General features: G+C 42.0%; 1 protein-coding gene across 15 annotated transcripts in view; it reads right to left on the minus strand.

Annotated features, from left to right (window-relative positions):
• Window positions 1-1,441: 1,441 nt before the first annotated feature.
• The window catches only part of LPP (LIM domain containing preferred translocation partner in lipoma), a 344,459-nt gene continuing 330,458 nt past the window's right edge, over window positions 1,442-15,442 (minus strand). For all 15 annotated transcript variants that reach the window (XM_054834703.1, XM_054834699.1, XM_054834691.1 and 12 more), the window contains one exon: window positions 1,442-14,598. In XM_054834703.1, coding sequence (XP_054690678.1) covers window positions 14,470-14,598 — 129 coding nt within the window. In that variant the 3' untranslated portion in view covers window positions 1,442-14,469. The remainder of the gene's footprint in view (window positions 14,599-15,442) is intronic.

Raw genomic sequence — 15,442 nt, forward strand, 5'->3', positions numbered from 1 at the left:
GTAAGGTGCTGATTGCATTTCCTGAGTGCCCTCAAAGCCCTGTGGAAGTAGTCAATGAAGGAGACAAGTGGCCTGATGGGTTCAGTGACAAGGGAGGCTACTCAGCAGCTCACAGGAGGTGCGCTCAGCCAACTCGCAGGATTCGGGAAAACTCTAATGGCAGCAGGATCGGGCCACTCACAGACTCGGGTAGTGCTTGTGCTCAGCAAGGAGTAAAACACTGGTACCCCTAAGCTCTGACAGATAGGAGACCAGCCCTAAAAACTCAAGTAATGTTACTTCATTAGGACCTGAGGGCACGGAGTGTGCAGCAGAAGGCATCCCTCATGTAGGGAATGCCTCCTTGTGCCCCTTTTTTGCCCAGATACCTAGGGTAGTGATTCACATTTAAAAGGAAGATGCTTCCCATACCACTGAGAGCCTCTGTCTGCTGGCACAGGACAAGGAGAAGTGTGGTCAGTCACACTCCCCTCCCAAAACTGCAACAAAGGCAACAATGCAAAACCTTCTCTATCTCAAGGGCTAAACCAGCAACTGCCATAAAGCTGAAATACCACCTCAAACCCGGCCTAGTCATCCACTGTGAATTACTGCACATCCAATAAACATCATCATCGGTGAAGCTCAGAGCAGACAGGTCTACAGTTGGCAGGGATAGGCCAAAGCATAGTAGCTACACAGGACAAATACGTTCCTGGAGGCACTCCTTCCTCGCAGTTTGGAAGAGCTAAGCCAATCTCCCAGCCCTTGAGGCGTTTGCCACGGGGCATTTAGCCAAGAGGAATCCTTCTGGAATGATCCATGTGTGGGTTCAGACCCCCTTGTATCAGTCCATAGGTAAAGCCAGCGTGAGAGATTAGGCTCTGAAACACAACAAACCCCTGCTGTTCTGAGCTGGAAAATGCCTTTACCAAACTGCAGAATTAGTACTCCTGGTCTCTCTAACTGGAAGGCACTGAAGGCTGCCCTCCAGTCTCTCTGATGGTCCAAAACACAAGCTGTGGCATGGGAAATTATAGGACCCTTAAGGAAGTTGAAATCTCACCCAGGCAGATCCTGTCTAGCGAGATAATGAGAAACTCCAAGCGTAACTTTGGTCTGCCCGTACCTCTACCAATACTCAGTCCTCGCTCTCCAGAGGGACAGCAAAGGAGGGCACAGTGGTGCAGTACTGAGCATCAAAACATGAAACCTTTCCCTTTGCTGCATTTCCAATAAACCTTGCATTTCCTCTCTGACCACAGCAGGGAAAGGTTTTCTAAAACATGATTTTGGGGACTGAAAGTGAGAGCACATCAACCTTTTTAATACGGTAGCACCAATCAAACATCCAGCCTTTGGTTCACCTTCAAATTTTCTCTTCTAACATGACATAAAAAATGATTAATGAAGAGCTTATAAGAGACAATATTAAGTGAATAAAATCTCCAGATATGAATGATTCTGGAGTTCTGATGAGACAGAGACATTTAAGGAGATATACCCTAGTACCTCCCCTACTGAACAGTTGCCTACCAGACAAGGACGTGTGTTAAGCAAGACGACAAGCAGTGCTGATGGGATAAAGCCATTGCTTTGCTTAGCCCAATGGAGAACAGACGCTCAAAATTAACCTCTTGCTTCTGTTCTGCATCATTCTCACAGTTCCCATCCCTGCTTGGCACCAGGGCTATTTCTCTGCTGCCCATAAAGAAGCACTGCAGGTCTCTGAAAAGGCACATAGTGAAGAAGGTAGAATACACTTTTTGTAAAGGCAGCTCAGTTAATAGCCTACTCTTCACCTTGCTGGTTGTTCTGCTTAGATGCTTGTCAGGTGCTTTGCTACTTAGTCATTAGGCACATTAGAAATACTGCTTTTCAGGTGGATAAAGCACAGAACTAGATCAGGCTCAGGGAACAAGGCAGAAAATGTCCATTTGCCAGACCAAAAGGGGTTTCCAACCCATACAGAGCTGTCAGTAAAGCACTGGCAGATGTAAAAAAGTGTCCCAGTTCTGTATTTTCAATGGGTACCATCTCAACATAGTTGAAACGCAAACCACAATCTCTGGCTGTGCATCTCAGTGAAAACTGCTCTTATCTCATACAGCCCTGAATGAAAAATTAGCACAAAGGCAGCCTAATTGGAACAGGATCTTCTCCTCCCTCCCTGCAAATCCTAATCATTGCACACAATCCCACAGCTAACAGCAGAGAGAAAACACCTGTTTGGCAAAATACTTGCACTAGGAAGGTAGGATCAAGCCCTAGGCTGGACACAGACCCACAACAGGGAGCAGGCTCTGACTATGAATAAGGATGAGGTGGACCTTGCTTCGTTAGCCAGCCTTCCTTGCTCTCATACTGCAGCAGTGCGATAAGCTGGAGCAAACATTTGCACAGGAGGTGCTGGGCTCCAGCACTGGTTTAGGGAACGCTTCAGAGGGTGGCATTTTTCTTCGTGGCCACCACCACGGAAGACAATAAAAGCAACAAGAAACTACACTGAATGGCCATCTCCCTTTCATTTTGAAATCTGAGCACTTTCCCAAATGAAGGCATTCCTGCCATCTAGAAATCATATTTGGAAAACCTCCCTATATCACAATTGGAAAATATTCTGATTGCATTTTCTGGCCCTAAACTCTACGTGAGTTTTCCTAGACAGAGCTCCTAACTTTGTTTTAATTCAGTGCCCAAACCAAAATGGCTCCATACATACAGGGACCAGAGCAAGACTAGGACACAACAAATGACAAGTAAAAATCATTTCACCACGAAAAAGCACATGGTCCTGACTATCAGAAATGCTGAATAAGCAAAGGTTATATGGAACAAAATTAGCATGAGATGTAGGAACAGCCATTAAAAAAAAACCCAGAGCAATTATGTCCTTTATTTTTTGCCATGTTTATTATTTTCACCCCTCTCTCCTCACAGCTGAAATGGGGCACACCAAGTCTTTTTCCTACTCAAGTCGGCTTTGCTCTCCAGGCTGTCACGCTGCTGGCACAGACCTGCAGAGACAGGACTTCCTGCACTTCAGGGGAATGCTGAAGTGGGGCGATTTTTTGAACATCAAACTATTCCTGTTCACCACACACTCTGCTTCCAAAAATAAAACAAGCATCCAAGTCTTTAAACAAGTGGACGGAGCCCTTTAAAGTTGCGTAACAATGTTGTAAACCTGGGGTAGGAGGGATGGGAACAGGAGTACATTTTCCTGCTTATGGGAAATAACGAAGAAACCAACGTTTCTGGATATGAAATGCTGGGTAATAACAAACCAGAAGTCTGTTGCTGAGCCCGTTCTGCCAGCCAGCCACTGTGAGAAAAAGACCGCGAGAAAAGGGTTTTTTTTGCACTGATGAACTTAAAATGAAAGGAGGGGCAATACAGAGGAAGGAAGAGGGTAGACAGGTACATGGCATGGAAATGACTTGCCTGGAGCAACCACACAAGTAGGCAGAAAAATGGCAAATATAACCCGTCTCCTTATTCCCTTAGCCCTGTTCCCAAAACTAGTTTGGGAATGAATTGGGGGAAGGGGAGGAGGGAGCAGCAATTTGAACACGGCAGATGCTCCAGTTTAAACCATATCTTCCCAAAGAGGAACTGAGGGTGGGGGCAGGGGAGATGGCTATTATTAATGTCCTTCCGTATATAGCAAAGCAGACATCCTGCATAATGGCAACACAATACATCAATAATAGCCCAAGAATAGCTTCCTACCATTTTTTCCCCTTGACAGTTAGAAACATAAAGAGAAAAATCAAGCTGCTGAGATAAATAGCTGAGTCTCCACCCCCACCTCAAATTGCCTTGGCATATTTTAAGAGATAAATGGTTCTATGAGAAATTTAAATAGCTTTCTCTTTTCATTTTTGGCAGCTGCAGGAACTGGGTCAGGTGTAGAAATTATTAATTTTGAAGCCTGAAAAACCCATGTTTGAAAGTAAGGATTTTTTCCTTTAAAGCATCAACTTTCTTAGAAGTAGAGTTAGAAAAAAATTAAAAAATAATTGAGGGGTTTTTTTTTAAACAGAAGTCAGACCAAAAATAATTAAGTAACAGTGCAAGCTGTAGAAAAGGGACAATTTGCATAACAGTTTAATGGCCATTAAAAATATCTGTAGTGGATTGTGGGTGTTTTTTTGTTGTTTTTTGTTTTTTGTTTTTTTTTTGCATAGAGTATAGTATCTGCACAATGGCTTTCGCTCCTCTTGATCAAACATAGCCCTGGGAATATGCCTTGAAGAAAAAGGCTGGGGGGTACCATTCTGTAGTTTTACCCTAACTTTAGTGCACGTTTCCAAAGAGACAAGAGATTACTGCCAGAGTGACCAGCACCAAACACTTTCACAAGGAGCTCATTTACTCATTGCCAGGTCTCTGGATTGACATCCCAAGTGAGCTGATCTGTCTGAGGCTGCGCTCACTGCTGCTCAGAGCTGGTACTGAACCACGTGTAAATCACTGCCTTCCCCCTTCCACTCAAGTTACTCCTGCTTTACATCAATACCAGGATTTGTAGCTCAGCTTCTCTGCATGATGCCAAAAGCCATCTCCCTCCTCGTGCCACATGTGGAAGGATCTCTTTGCAACCATAAACCCCTGAATCTTACAGAAAAGAAAGGCCAAATCCTTGTAGAAATAGCTCTGAGCAAAGAAATGGTGATATATAAACTCCCTCACAGGGCAGCACACTAGTTAAGACCTGTAAAAGGTTTGAATTTCCAGTCCTACAAAGACTCCAAGATCTTGAAAGATACTCGGCATGCAGCCCACTCCGCTGCATGGCTGGTAAAATCCCCCCTGTTCCCCGTGCTCTGTTCTGTGTCCCAAGTCAGGCGGATACCTGAAAAGGACGACGACTCCCTTGTTTAGACTCGCTGCACCTCTGCAGGGCTCATGGTTTGTGCTCTCCTTCCCTTAATGACAAATCAAAAATTTAAAAGGTGACAAAGACACAGATGTAAATAGAACTGCGGTGCCTAGAAAGTCGGAGCACAGATAGGATCAGAAGACAGACTGTAATTACAGGCCCTGCTACTTATTACATAGGCCAGTTGTGCTACATGAGCCTTCGGTGGAAACTTCCTGTGTAATTAATAAAGGAGAAACAGAATACTTTTGCAATCACTTTTCTAGCTTTCACTGTGGGGGTCCAATCCTGCCATCCTGGATTAGCTCTAATCATAGTCAATCTTTGTCTGCATAAACTGAAGGCATCTGTTCTGTAAGACTAAAAGAAAAAAAAGAAAAAAGGAAAAAACCCTCAATGCAAACCTACACCATGCAATCAAGAAGGAAAGGAAATCGATCCTGAAAACCCCCACCCAGATCGTAATCTGACAATGTTTTCAAGGCATCTGGCAAAAAGGGAGAAGAAAGAAGAATGCTATAAAATATTTAAAATCCTACTTCTGTCAGGAATACGTAAGAGGGGAAAGGTGAGATTGAAAGGGCTGTGTTATGTGTAAGCCAAAACCTGAAAGCACCACCTTTTGCATAGGAGCGTGAGATGCCCTTGGCCCAAGCCAGAGCTGTCCTGAGAACAAGTACCAGGCGCTGATTCAACAGGGACTGGCATGACAAAGTCAAGGCCACGTGTGAGCAGGACCAAAGCAGCTGTCATGCACAACATGGTATGTACCATGGGATGTAAAGGATAAGGCAAACCAAAGGGTTAATACAGTAAAACAGCTGCGTGTTTGCAGCCCATAATCGATTCTCCTCATCTAAAGCTTCAATCACATTTTCAACACCATGGGAAATAGGGCATCCCCAAGGGAGGACTTCTCCTAAAAGCACTTCTCTTACTGCTGAAACTCTTACCAAAGAGGGACATCCAAGGAAGGGAAACTGTCCTGTGAGATTGGAGATGCACTGAATGGCACTTTGCTTTGCTCCTGCACCCAGAATCTCGTTCTCTCCATCCTCAAATCCCAATCAGGGTGGAGCACCTTTCCAGAAGGATCTCAGCCAGGCCTGACCACTGGGCTAATCATAGTTGTCATACGGAGTGGAGCAACCAAGCTGGTATTCAGGAATTAAGATGCTCAGCTGCGCCTTTGCCTTGGTCACATCCACCTGCTTGCTGTACAGTTCCAGTAGAAACCACAAAAGAATACAGGACAAGCACTAGGCACACAAATGGGATCAAAATAGTCCTGATACACTCTAACAAAAGACACTTTGGAACAAAACTGGCACAGCCACAATCCCCACAACGCTTGCATAAGATAGAAAGAACGAACCCCTAGAACGTATTTATCAAAAACCATTTTATGCAGATTTTTCCTTCTGAATATTTAACGCATAGTGAATATTAAACTTCAGAGATTCTTAATACGTTCCAAAGCCCCACGGACCTTTGAAATGCTAGCTCATCAATATGCAACATCTAATCTTGTCAAGAAAAAAAAAAAGAGGGGAAAAAGAAAAGCTATTCATCCTCTGCACATAGAGGTTACAGCAAGAATCCCAAGGAAAAAAAACCCAAAACTTCCAGCATCTTATGCAATAGGTTAAATTTACTCTGGTTGGGAAAGTTTCACTTTCTGCAAGAGGGAAAGTGCCTGTACGTGCATTGCTGCTGGAAGCTTCTTCAGAAGTGTGAGGCTGAATCTGTGTAGTTGGATTACAGTAAGTAGTTTAATAAAAAAACAAGGGTTGTGGCTTTGCATCCTGTTCCAGTCCAATGTAGTCTCAGGATCTCCCCTCCAAAGGCCAGCAGACAGTGCGCCACCTAAAAATCCATTCTAGTCCAAAATGCTGTGGTTGAAATGGCTTTGCTTGTTTATAAAGTTTAGTGTTTCGTATCGCTTGCATCTGACCTTCAGCAGAAAGAAAAGCTCAGTTAAATTGTGCAAATATGTACCAAATGGGAGCAAGGGAAGGCAGCCAAAAATGCTGCATGAGCTTTTGCAGGGCTGCAGCCTTTTAGGAGCACCAGTGAGATGAACGGGATGAGAGGCCAAATTGATTTAGGCTCCAGGCAGGAGCTTAAAACACCATGACGTCCAAATTCAGAAAGAAAATGTTTCGTTACTGCAACCCCAAATTTCCTGCACATGAAAACACTGTTTTCTTTCATCTTTAGGAGATGCTCGTTCTGTAATCCGACATTTAAAAATGAACAAACAGGAGTCAGCTGACAAAGGGTTCTTGCTGGTGAATGGAAGTAGGTCACTCTGAGATTTTTGCCTTTACAGTTTGGCTTAATATTAGTGTTGTACATAAACCAGTAACAAAACTGCACCAGAGACAGGGAAAGACTCTAATTTTGTCTTTTCTATGAAAATTAGCATTAACATTCTGCATTAATGTGCAATGCCTCCCCCCAGTACCCCATATCTGGTTAATTAAAAAAAAAAACAAAACCACACACACACAAAAAAAGCCAAACCAAAAAAAACCCCACAAAGCAAGCCACACACTAAATTAAACAACGACAAAAAACCCTTACTGGTCAGCCTGCATTTAAAGACATCTAAGTATGAGTAATCGGGCAGAGAGGAATTTTCCTGAAGGAACATAAAAGAAAATGAAAGCTCTACATACGAGACCAAATAATCTGTCTCTCACGAATGCAAATTCTGGCTGCCCTTTTACACAAACATATTAAAGGAATAAAACTGGAGGAAAAAATAAGAGAAAAACTAATACATTTGGTTTTGGAGAAAAAATATTTAAAAACAAACAAACTATCCTTCAAACAAATTTCTTCATGATAAATCCCTGCAATCATGCGGTTCTAAATTACATGGCTAAATATGACTGAAAAAGTAAGGCACAATTTCATAATCATTTAAAAAGCAATAATTATAATCATTTTCTTTGATATCCATGTGGCAGGCGACTGATACTATGGATGCACAAAGCTACTTGATTAAAGATCTGGAAAAGTTTTTCCAACTACTAGCTAAGACTCACAATACCTCTAAGAAGTAAGTAACATACCATCTTCACTGTAAAGATGAGTGCACATCAAGCAAATGCAAAAAGCAGATGAGAGCGCTGTTTGCGGACAAAGGGAGGCAGAGGCAAAAAAGCAGAGACAAGTGTCATGTTCCCAGCAAGAGACTCTAACCCCTGGAAATGTAAAGGTAATGCCACCACCTGGGGCTTCTGTTTACTTCCTCATTTTCTAAAAGATCTAGGTATGATGAGAAATGTGGAGAAACAGCAAAATTAAAAAAAAGAGTTTGAACTGAGTGCTCTTGATACCAGTGATCAGTGATCAACCCCATTGCTTCCACATGTGACATGAAGCCAAGAGACCAGGAATACACAGCCAGGAGTAAAGCCCAGTGGGGTTCAAGTAGCAATGCTCAATATTGCAGCCTGTATTTCTACTTAGTTGTAGCCCCACAACCACCTTACATGTGCATGGGAGTACATATGCCAGAGAGGTCTGCAAGTGTTTGAACTTAGTGTTTTTTCAGATCACAGCAGAGAATTTCCAGGCTGCAATGAGAGCTGTTCCCTAACATCCACCAGGAAACCTACTGAGGTTATGGTTTTTTCCTTAGATTTTTAGATGCTGGGTGAATGTTACAATTTCACAAGTTTAAAGTCTACACTCTCTCATGCTCCAAATGTCAGTTGGGCAATCAACTGTTGCAAATTTAAACTTGAAATGCTGAGGAAGTCAGGTAGTATTTCTAGAAATGTTTAAGGAGAAACACCATTCCCAAGCCCAGAAGGGTATGTGGAGATGAAGTTCAATCAATATCTCTTGATCTTCACAGCAGTTGCCGTGATGTGCTTATATTCTTCAGTAATTTCAGGGGGGAAGAGAAAAAAAAACAACCCAAAGAAGAAAATTGTAATTGCCACAGAAAAAGACCCCGGCACTCCCCATAGCCAGCTACTCCATGGCTTTAAGATGGGAAAGAAAAAATGAACCCAACAGAAGTAACACTGTTATTTTAAGAAGAGTCACATTGTTTGGATTGTTCTAACAAAGAAAACAGTGACTTCAAAGTTAGCAAAACTAGTTAAAAATAGGGGGGAAAAAAAAATCTTGTGAAAAGTTTCAACGCTTTTTTTATTTCACCAGGTCCAATATTGAACCATTTTTCAAGAACACATGTGCTTGTTTTTAAATAGAATTTTTATCCAAAGAAGTTTTCAAAATCATCACAGAAACTTTAATTTACCAGCAGAAGTAGTCCAAGAACTATAAAAAACTGAGAAAGAAGACATGGGTTTTTGAGAAACAAAAATATTTGTTAACAATTCTGAAATTTATTTAGATAAAAATTCAATGTGGTTTTAATTATAACAGCAAGGAAAAAAAAACCCGGTTGTGGATAACATTGCAAAAAGAAAGAATTTCTCATTAAAAAATGGCCCTTCTGACATCACATAATTTAGTGTAAAAACTGTGACCAGCTCGAACTGGAAATAATGTTCTCACAGCTCTCAGTCTGCACTTTGCTAACCTCTCAAAAGTACTAAGTAGTTCTTGCTATCCTTTGGCAACAAAGCCTCAGTTACCATCACTAGTGTTTTCTCGCGGGCATTTCACCACAGCGAAATTCTTCAGCCTGTCTCTCTCTAATAGCCCTGACTTACAGTATGGAAGTCTATATGAGGTGTGATCAACCCAACTCAGTAAACAAACAGCAAACCAACATGATGAACCAACTGCAGGAACCAGATATCAACAGAAAGCAGTTACAAACTCAAATCCTTTCTGAGCTGTTCAGCTGAAGCACCAGGTGTCTAACATTTCTCTCTGATGCTGAAGGAGGGCAAAGACATGGGATTTCCCTCAAGAACCTTCTCTGGGGTCCTGGTATCCCTCATCTGCTAGACTTTCTCAAAACCAAGAGGAACCAGTGTTTATCAAACCTAAGCTAGGCTTGGCTGATCATGGCCAGACAGCAGCCGTAACAGGTCCAAAGAGATTTCAGTACGACTTATTGCATATTCTCTCCAACGATCACCATTTCTCTAAAAGACACTTTTTTCTCATTCTTCTCAGGCACGTTTTGCTGATAGGCAGAAAGTCAACTTAAGGCCTGTGTCCCATGAAAGTCTCGCTCCTGCCGTCAGCATGAACACTATTATGTAAAGTTCACTATGCTAAACACTCTGGTACTCCCACACCTCTATGATTAAGTCATTACCCAAGTGTTTTGCAGCTGTGATAAAAATCTAAGAATTAAAATATTAAAAAAAAAACCAAAAACAAAATTAAAGGTGCATTATCTGATAGGCTAAGGCAATGGTGTTGCTTTCTGTTTTAAAAAGCAACGTTCAGGCAGTGATTAAAATAAGTGACAATAAAACCATCACATTCATAAAATACTAGTGTTAGCCTTGGGGATATGCTTAAGGATTGGGCTGTAACCAAGGCAACCCAATCTTCTGGAGAAAGTTTAAGTAGACAGTTTTAAAGCCATGATTCAAAGATACAGTAAATCTGACTGTAGAGCTACTTGTGACACATGAAAAGTGCCACAGCCACCTGACACGGAGCACTGATCTTGTAATAACTCATCCTCCTGTAGCCCAAATGCCATGTTGGATCAGCCACCGGGTGCCCTCCTGCCGTTGGCATAAGGGCGACACAGGAGCCGTTTCATGTGTTCTGGGTAATTTGGCAGAAATTTGACTGTGCTCACATCCTACCCAGATCAAATCTGTATGACTAGGTGATACAGAATCAGTCTGGTATTAGCAACTGTAGAACCATGGCTTATACCACACCATGCATGGCTTTAATTCTGTGCTTAAACTAACCCCATGGGCTTAAATATTTTGCTAAATTAGGGCCTGATCCTGGACCCCGTTTGGCCACACAAAACATGGGATCAGGCCCTACTTAACAACAAATGCTAGACAACGCTGAAGTGGCATAAGCAAAAACTGCAGACTTGAACAGACCTGTCTGTATAATCTTCCAATTCTTTCTGAAAGGAACAGTTTGGACATTGCCACAGATGACATGAATTTTTATCATGGCTAAGAAGCACACCTTAAGAAAAGCAAGGTCTCTTTGGCAAAAAGACTCCTTCTTTGGAACAGATAAAACAAGATATAGTACAAATATGTGATAAATATTGTGATGAAGCAATATCCCAGTGGTTCTTAATTGCAGTGCAATTGAGATAAGTCCACCAGCATTTTCTAATTAAATCCTGAAGCATCAGAGGGGAGATTTCCATACACACGCGGGTGATGAGAGCCTCTGTGATGTATATACATTTACGCAATATCTTCTGAATATATTTATAGCAATTTTAGAAGCCAAAACCACATGCATTACAGAACATAAAGAAAAGTGTTTTGGATGCTCACTCTTTCCAACAGGCAGATGGCTTTGGTGTTTTAGGGGTGAAAACAAAAGCACGATAGTACCTTTGCCCAGATGTGTCAGGTCTAGAAGTTAGCCACAGTACCTCAAATAGCAACACTGCTCAATCTTTGTCAAACATCTTCCATCCATGGAGTATTTAATGCTTGAAAAGTCTGGCTCTCACCTCCCTGCATGCTAGCCCAACTCACCACAGCACCCTAATAACACAGAGGATTCAGATCTAGATCTCCTGGCTGGCCCCTAGCTTTGAAATGGGCTGCAATCCCAAACCTACATACCAGCAAACTTTTCTGGAAAGAGAAGACAGAACTCCAAAAATCAGTACTTTGGGCCAATCTGCAATTAGTTTAATTCCCATAACGTCCCTGGGAAGTTGGAAAGAATCCCTCTTGTGCAGAGGGCAGAAGACGAGAAGCCGTATGACTTGCTCCAAGTCCAGCCTCTGGCAGGGCCATAAAAAGCCGAAAGGCTCTGGATTTTGGTCCTCCTTAGTCTAGGCCACATTCTGCAGGGAGGCACAATAGCTCATTTCCATCAATTACCCCAGTGTTATTCAGGAGAGTCTCAACAGTCACTTGATTTACACTAACAAGAATAAGGAAGATCAGAGCTACGCTTGCTGCCTGATGAACGGCTTATTCCGCACTCAAGTGCATCACGTCCCTCCCTGTGCTCGCCAACGTACAATCCTCCACAGGGATACAATGGTGTTAACGATCCCACCTCTGACCCCCACTGTTTTTGTAGGGTTAGTTCAAACTGGATTTGCTCGATAGTTGCGAGGGTTTTTTTTTTGACTGGTGGTGGTGCAGACTGCATGTAAAGAAGCGAGCTCAGAAGTACCTTACGTGCCACGGTTCAGGGAACAGGAGCCCAGATGGAACCTGGCAGGAGTCATGGTGCACAAAAATATGTTTATGTCTGAGGCAGTAAAATTCTTGAAGGCCAGGGTAGCAATCTAGTATAAAAAGGCAAACTGCTTCAGCACAGCCACTATGGTGGAGAACGATTTCTTTTGCTTAATGATGCCACCCTTCTACAAAGAAGGATTCATTCTGAGCTGTGAATTTTGGGAAACTTCCCTGACACTGCTGGAGTTTGCCAACATATAAACCATGTAAGGAACAGAGGTTTCAGACTGGTATTTCTGTATTTGAATTTACTGTATACAGCTAAAACTACTAAATTTCACAATGCTCTTCCATAAAGGTTAGTGCTAAACTAAAAGGAAATGCACCATTTGCAGGAGCTGCAGTATCTCAATTTTTCCTCTTTGTTTCCTATCAGTCTAGCTCATCTAACCTTTCTTTTCAGCATTAGTGGGTATAATTATATCAGGCTTCTGTTATGGAGAATAAAGATGAAAATACCACATTCTTATTGTTTTTCAGTGGGAGCATGAAAACAATTCTTATAACTTACTCTTGAAAAGTGCCAGTTTGTCACTTACATGGTCAATCAGCCTGCAACTGTTTTAGTTCTGCTTCTTAATTTGTTAAGTGCAAAGAAAGGTATTTTCTTTGATTACATCTGCAAATAAGATATTAATGTCAATTCAGTGATGTGAAAATTACTCCCTCACTATGTAATTTGCACCTTAGTTATTATGGGTTTCATGAACAAGAATATTATAGCTGCTCAGATTGCTGTGGATTTCTAATTTTTTAAATTTTTTTTAATTAACCAAACTAAATAAAAACCCCACCAACATGAGAAAAAAAGATTATCTGTGCCCAGCTTTTATTTACGTTGGCATACGTATTAATTCTGGGCTGAAGATGAAAATGCTGCTGGCCCAGCACTCTTCTGCAATGACATTTCACCAGAAAGAAGTTAAGTGGCTGGGATGAAAATGAAAGAGGAAAAAAATTGCTTACTTTCTGGAATGGCATAGAGAAGGGTTTAATACCTTTCTTAAGCTTTCTTAAGATAAAAACTGAACAACAGCATGTATTTAAAAGGATCCTTTTTGCTGTTGTTGAAATAAGATCCTTAATTTTTTTAATAAGAACTTCAGATCATGTGTGGTAACATCAGAGAAATGCATATCCCAAGGCCTGATTCAGTCTCTGTTACAGTTGAAGGAAACTACCCCCCCACTCTACTACACCAGAGATGGAACAAGACTCTATTGCTTAAACATCTACTCAGAAACCAACACTGCCAGTGGTCCCACTAGAATGGGGTGTGTGAGAGTGGCATAAGATTTGAGCATCGCTTTGCACTGCAGTTCTGTGTAGTAATTTTTTTTGTTTGTTTTTAACCACTGGGATTTTAAAAATGTGTTTCCAGCCCCACATCCTTAAAAGACCTTCTCAACAGACACGATTGGCTTATACCTCTGGTAAATCAAAAGCACATTGTGTGTGTGTATGTAGTGTAGTGTATAGTGTGTGCAAGCTCACATTTTTCTGTGATTGCTCATACATTGTGAATTGGAAGCATCACTACTGAATAAATTTATGCAATAGCAAAATATAATTTCATAAGAAAAAGAAAAAACTCTATTGAACTGGAAGGGACTGGAGACAAGTAAGGGCCTAAGACAAAAGATATAGATAACAAATCTGTGTCCCAAGGAGACAAGGTCACACCTACACTCTTAGGTGCAGTACAGTTGAAGTTGCATTGTGTGAGTTGTGATGAGAGGAGGACTTGTAGGGCAGTGGAGCTACTTCTGCTGGTGATCCAGATTCTATTAAAGTCAAAAGGGAAGCTCCCCATGACTTCAATGAGAACTGGTCAGGTTCTCAAAATAACCTGGGAAAAAGAACTAGCTCAGCCATCTTTCACCTTCTACCTTCAAGTACTTCTTGAGACAGGAATCAAAACACAGAAATATAGTTAGGACCATGTTCAGACCTCCTTCTACAGGCAGATAACTTAGGTGCTGTGACTATGTATCTCCATCAGCTGCAGAGACAGCAGGTGGTCTGACTCACTCGCTGCCCTCCTGAAAAGTCACGTCTAAATCAGCTGCCTGTCATGGGCAGTCTGAACACAGCCTCTCAAACTGCCCTCTTGTTCCAAGGCCTTCCAGTTTTACTTTTTTTTTTTTTCTCCAAACAGAGATTCAGACCCTAGGCTGGAAAGAAATCATGCAAAGCTTGTGCAATATCCCCCAACGGGCATCTGGGGAGGGTCACAGTTGATACTCAGAGATCAGTGCTGGCCTTGGCAGTCAGAGCCTGGATCCGAGCAGAGTTGCAGGTCTTGCAAAGGATGTGCCCATCCAGAGGGTAACAGCCCTGATTGTCCCCTTCAGACAGGAGGCCACCACAGTCCTAGAAAATAAGGAAACAGAAAGAGCAAAGTAAATGAGAAAGAAGAATGAGATTAAGCAAAGAATCTATTAGTCAAAGAAACTCTCTCCTCACTCTTCACCCTGTAACAGGATCCGGCCTGAGTCAGCATAAAGCTTGAAGCTGAGGTACGTGATGTCTTTCATGATTAAGCCATTTCCTGATAAGAAACAATGCTGCAGAGAAGATGGGTTCCCAAGCTCTCTACTGAATTTAATCCAATTGAAAATAAAAGGAGATTATTCCCTTCACATTCCTGAGAAAGGAAAGGTCTTTAGCATTGGAGAAAACATTAAACTTAAGCACTTATTTATTAATGCAAAAAACGATAAAAAAGAAGCATCACTGGGAAGGAAGTTTGGTACCAATATCTACAGGTAATCTCCTTTGGAAGAGTTACTGTCACAAACCTATAGCATCCATCCCAGGAGTGACAGCTAAGCAAACTCACTGCCTGTCTTGCCTTACCAGAATTGTTACCTGTGTTTGTATTGCAATCAGCCCAAAAGGCTGTGGCTGAAAGGAGGAGATCACTGAGACAGGCACACAGAAACCCCACTAAAAGGCCCAAAACCTGCTTCAGAGACCTCAGCCTCTAAGTATATAAGGCTAAATAGAGCTGCTAGTGAAGCTGGGAATTATCCCTCACTGTGTAATCAGGCAATCACTTGGCCCAAGACTGCTGATGGAGCTGTGGTGAGGGGATTACAACTTGCTTGGAGGCCATGCCTCTTCATCATAAATCTGTATTTGTAAATATACCTGGCAAGCACATGGTGGAGAGAGGAATATAATTTATTGGTCCTTTTGAGATAGCTGAGGCACA

Source organism: Grus americana, chromosome 9, assembly GCF_028858705.1.
Source record: "Grus americana isolate bGruAme1 chromosome 9, bGruAme1.mat, whole genome shotgun sequence".
Lineage (NCBI taxonomy): Eukaryota > Metazoa > Chordata > Aves > Gruiformes > Gruidae > Grus > Grus americana.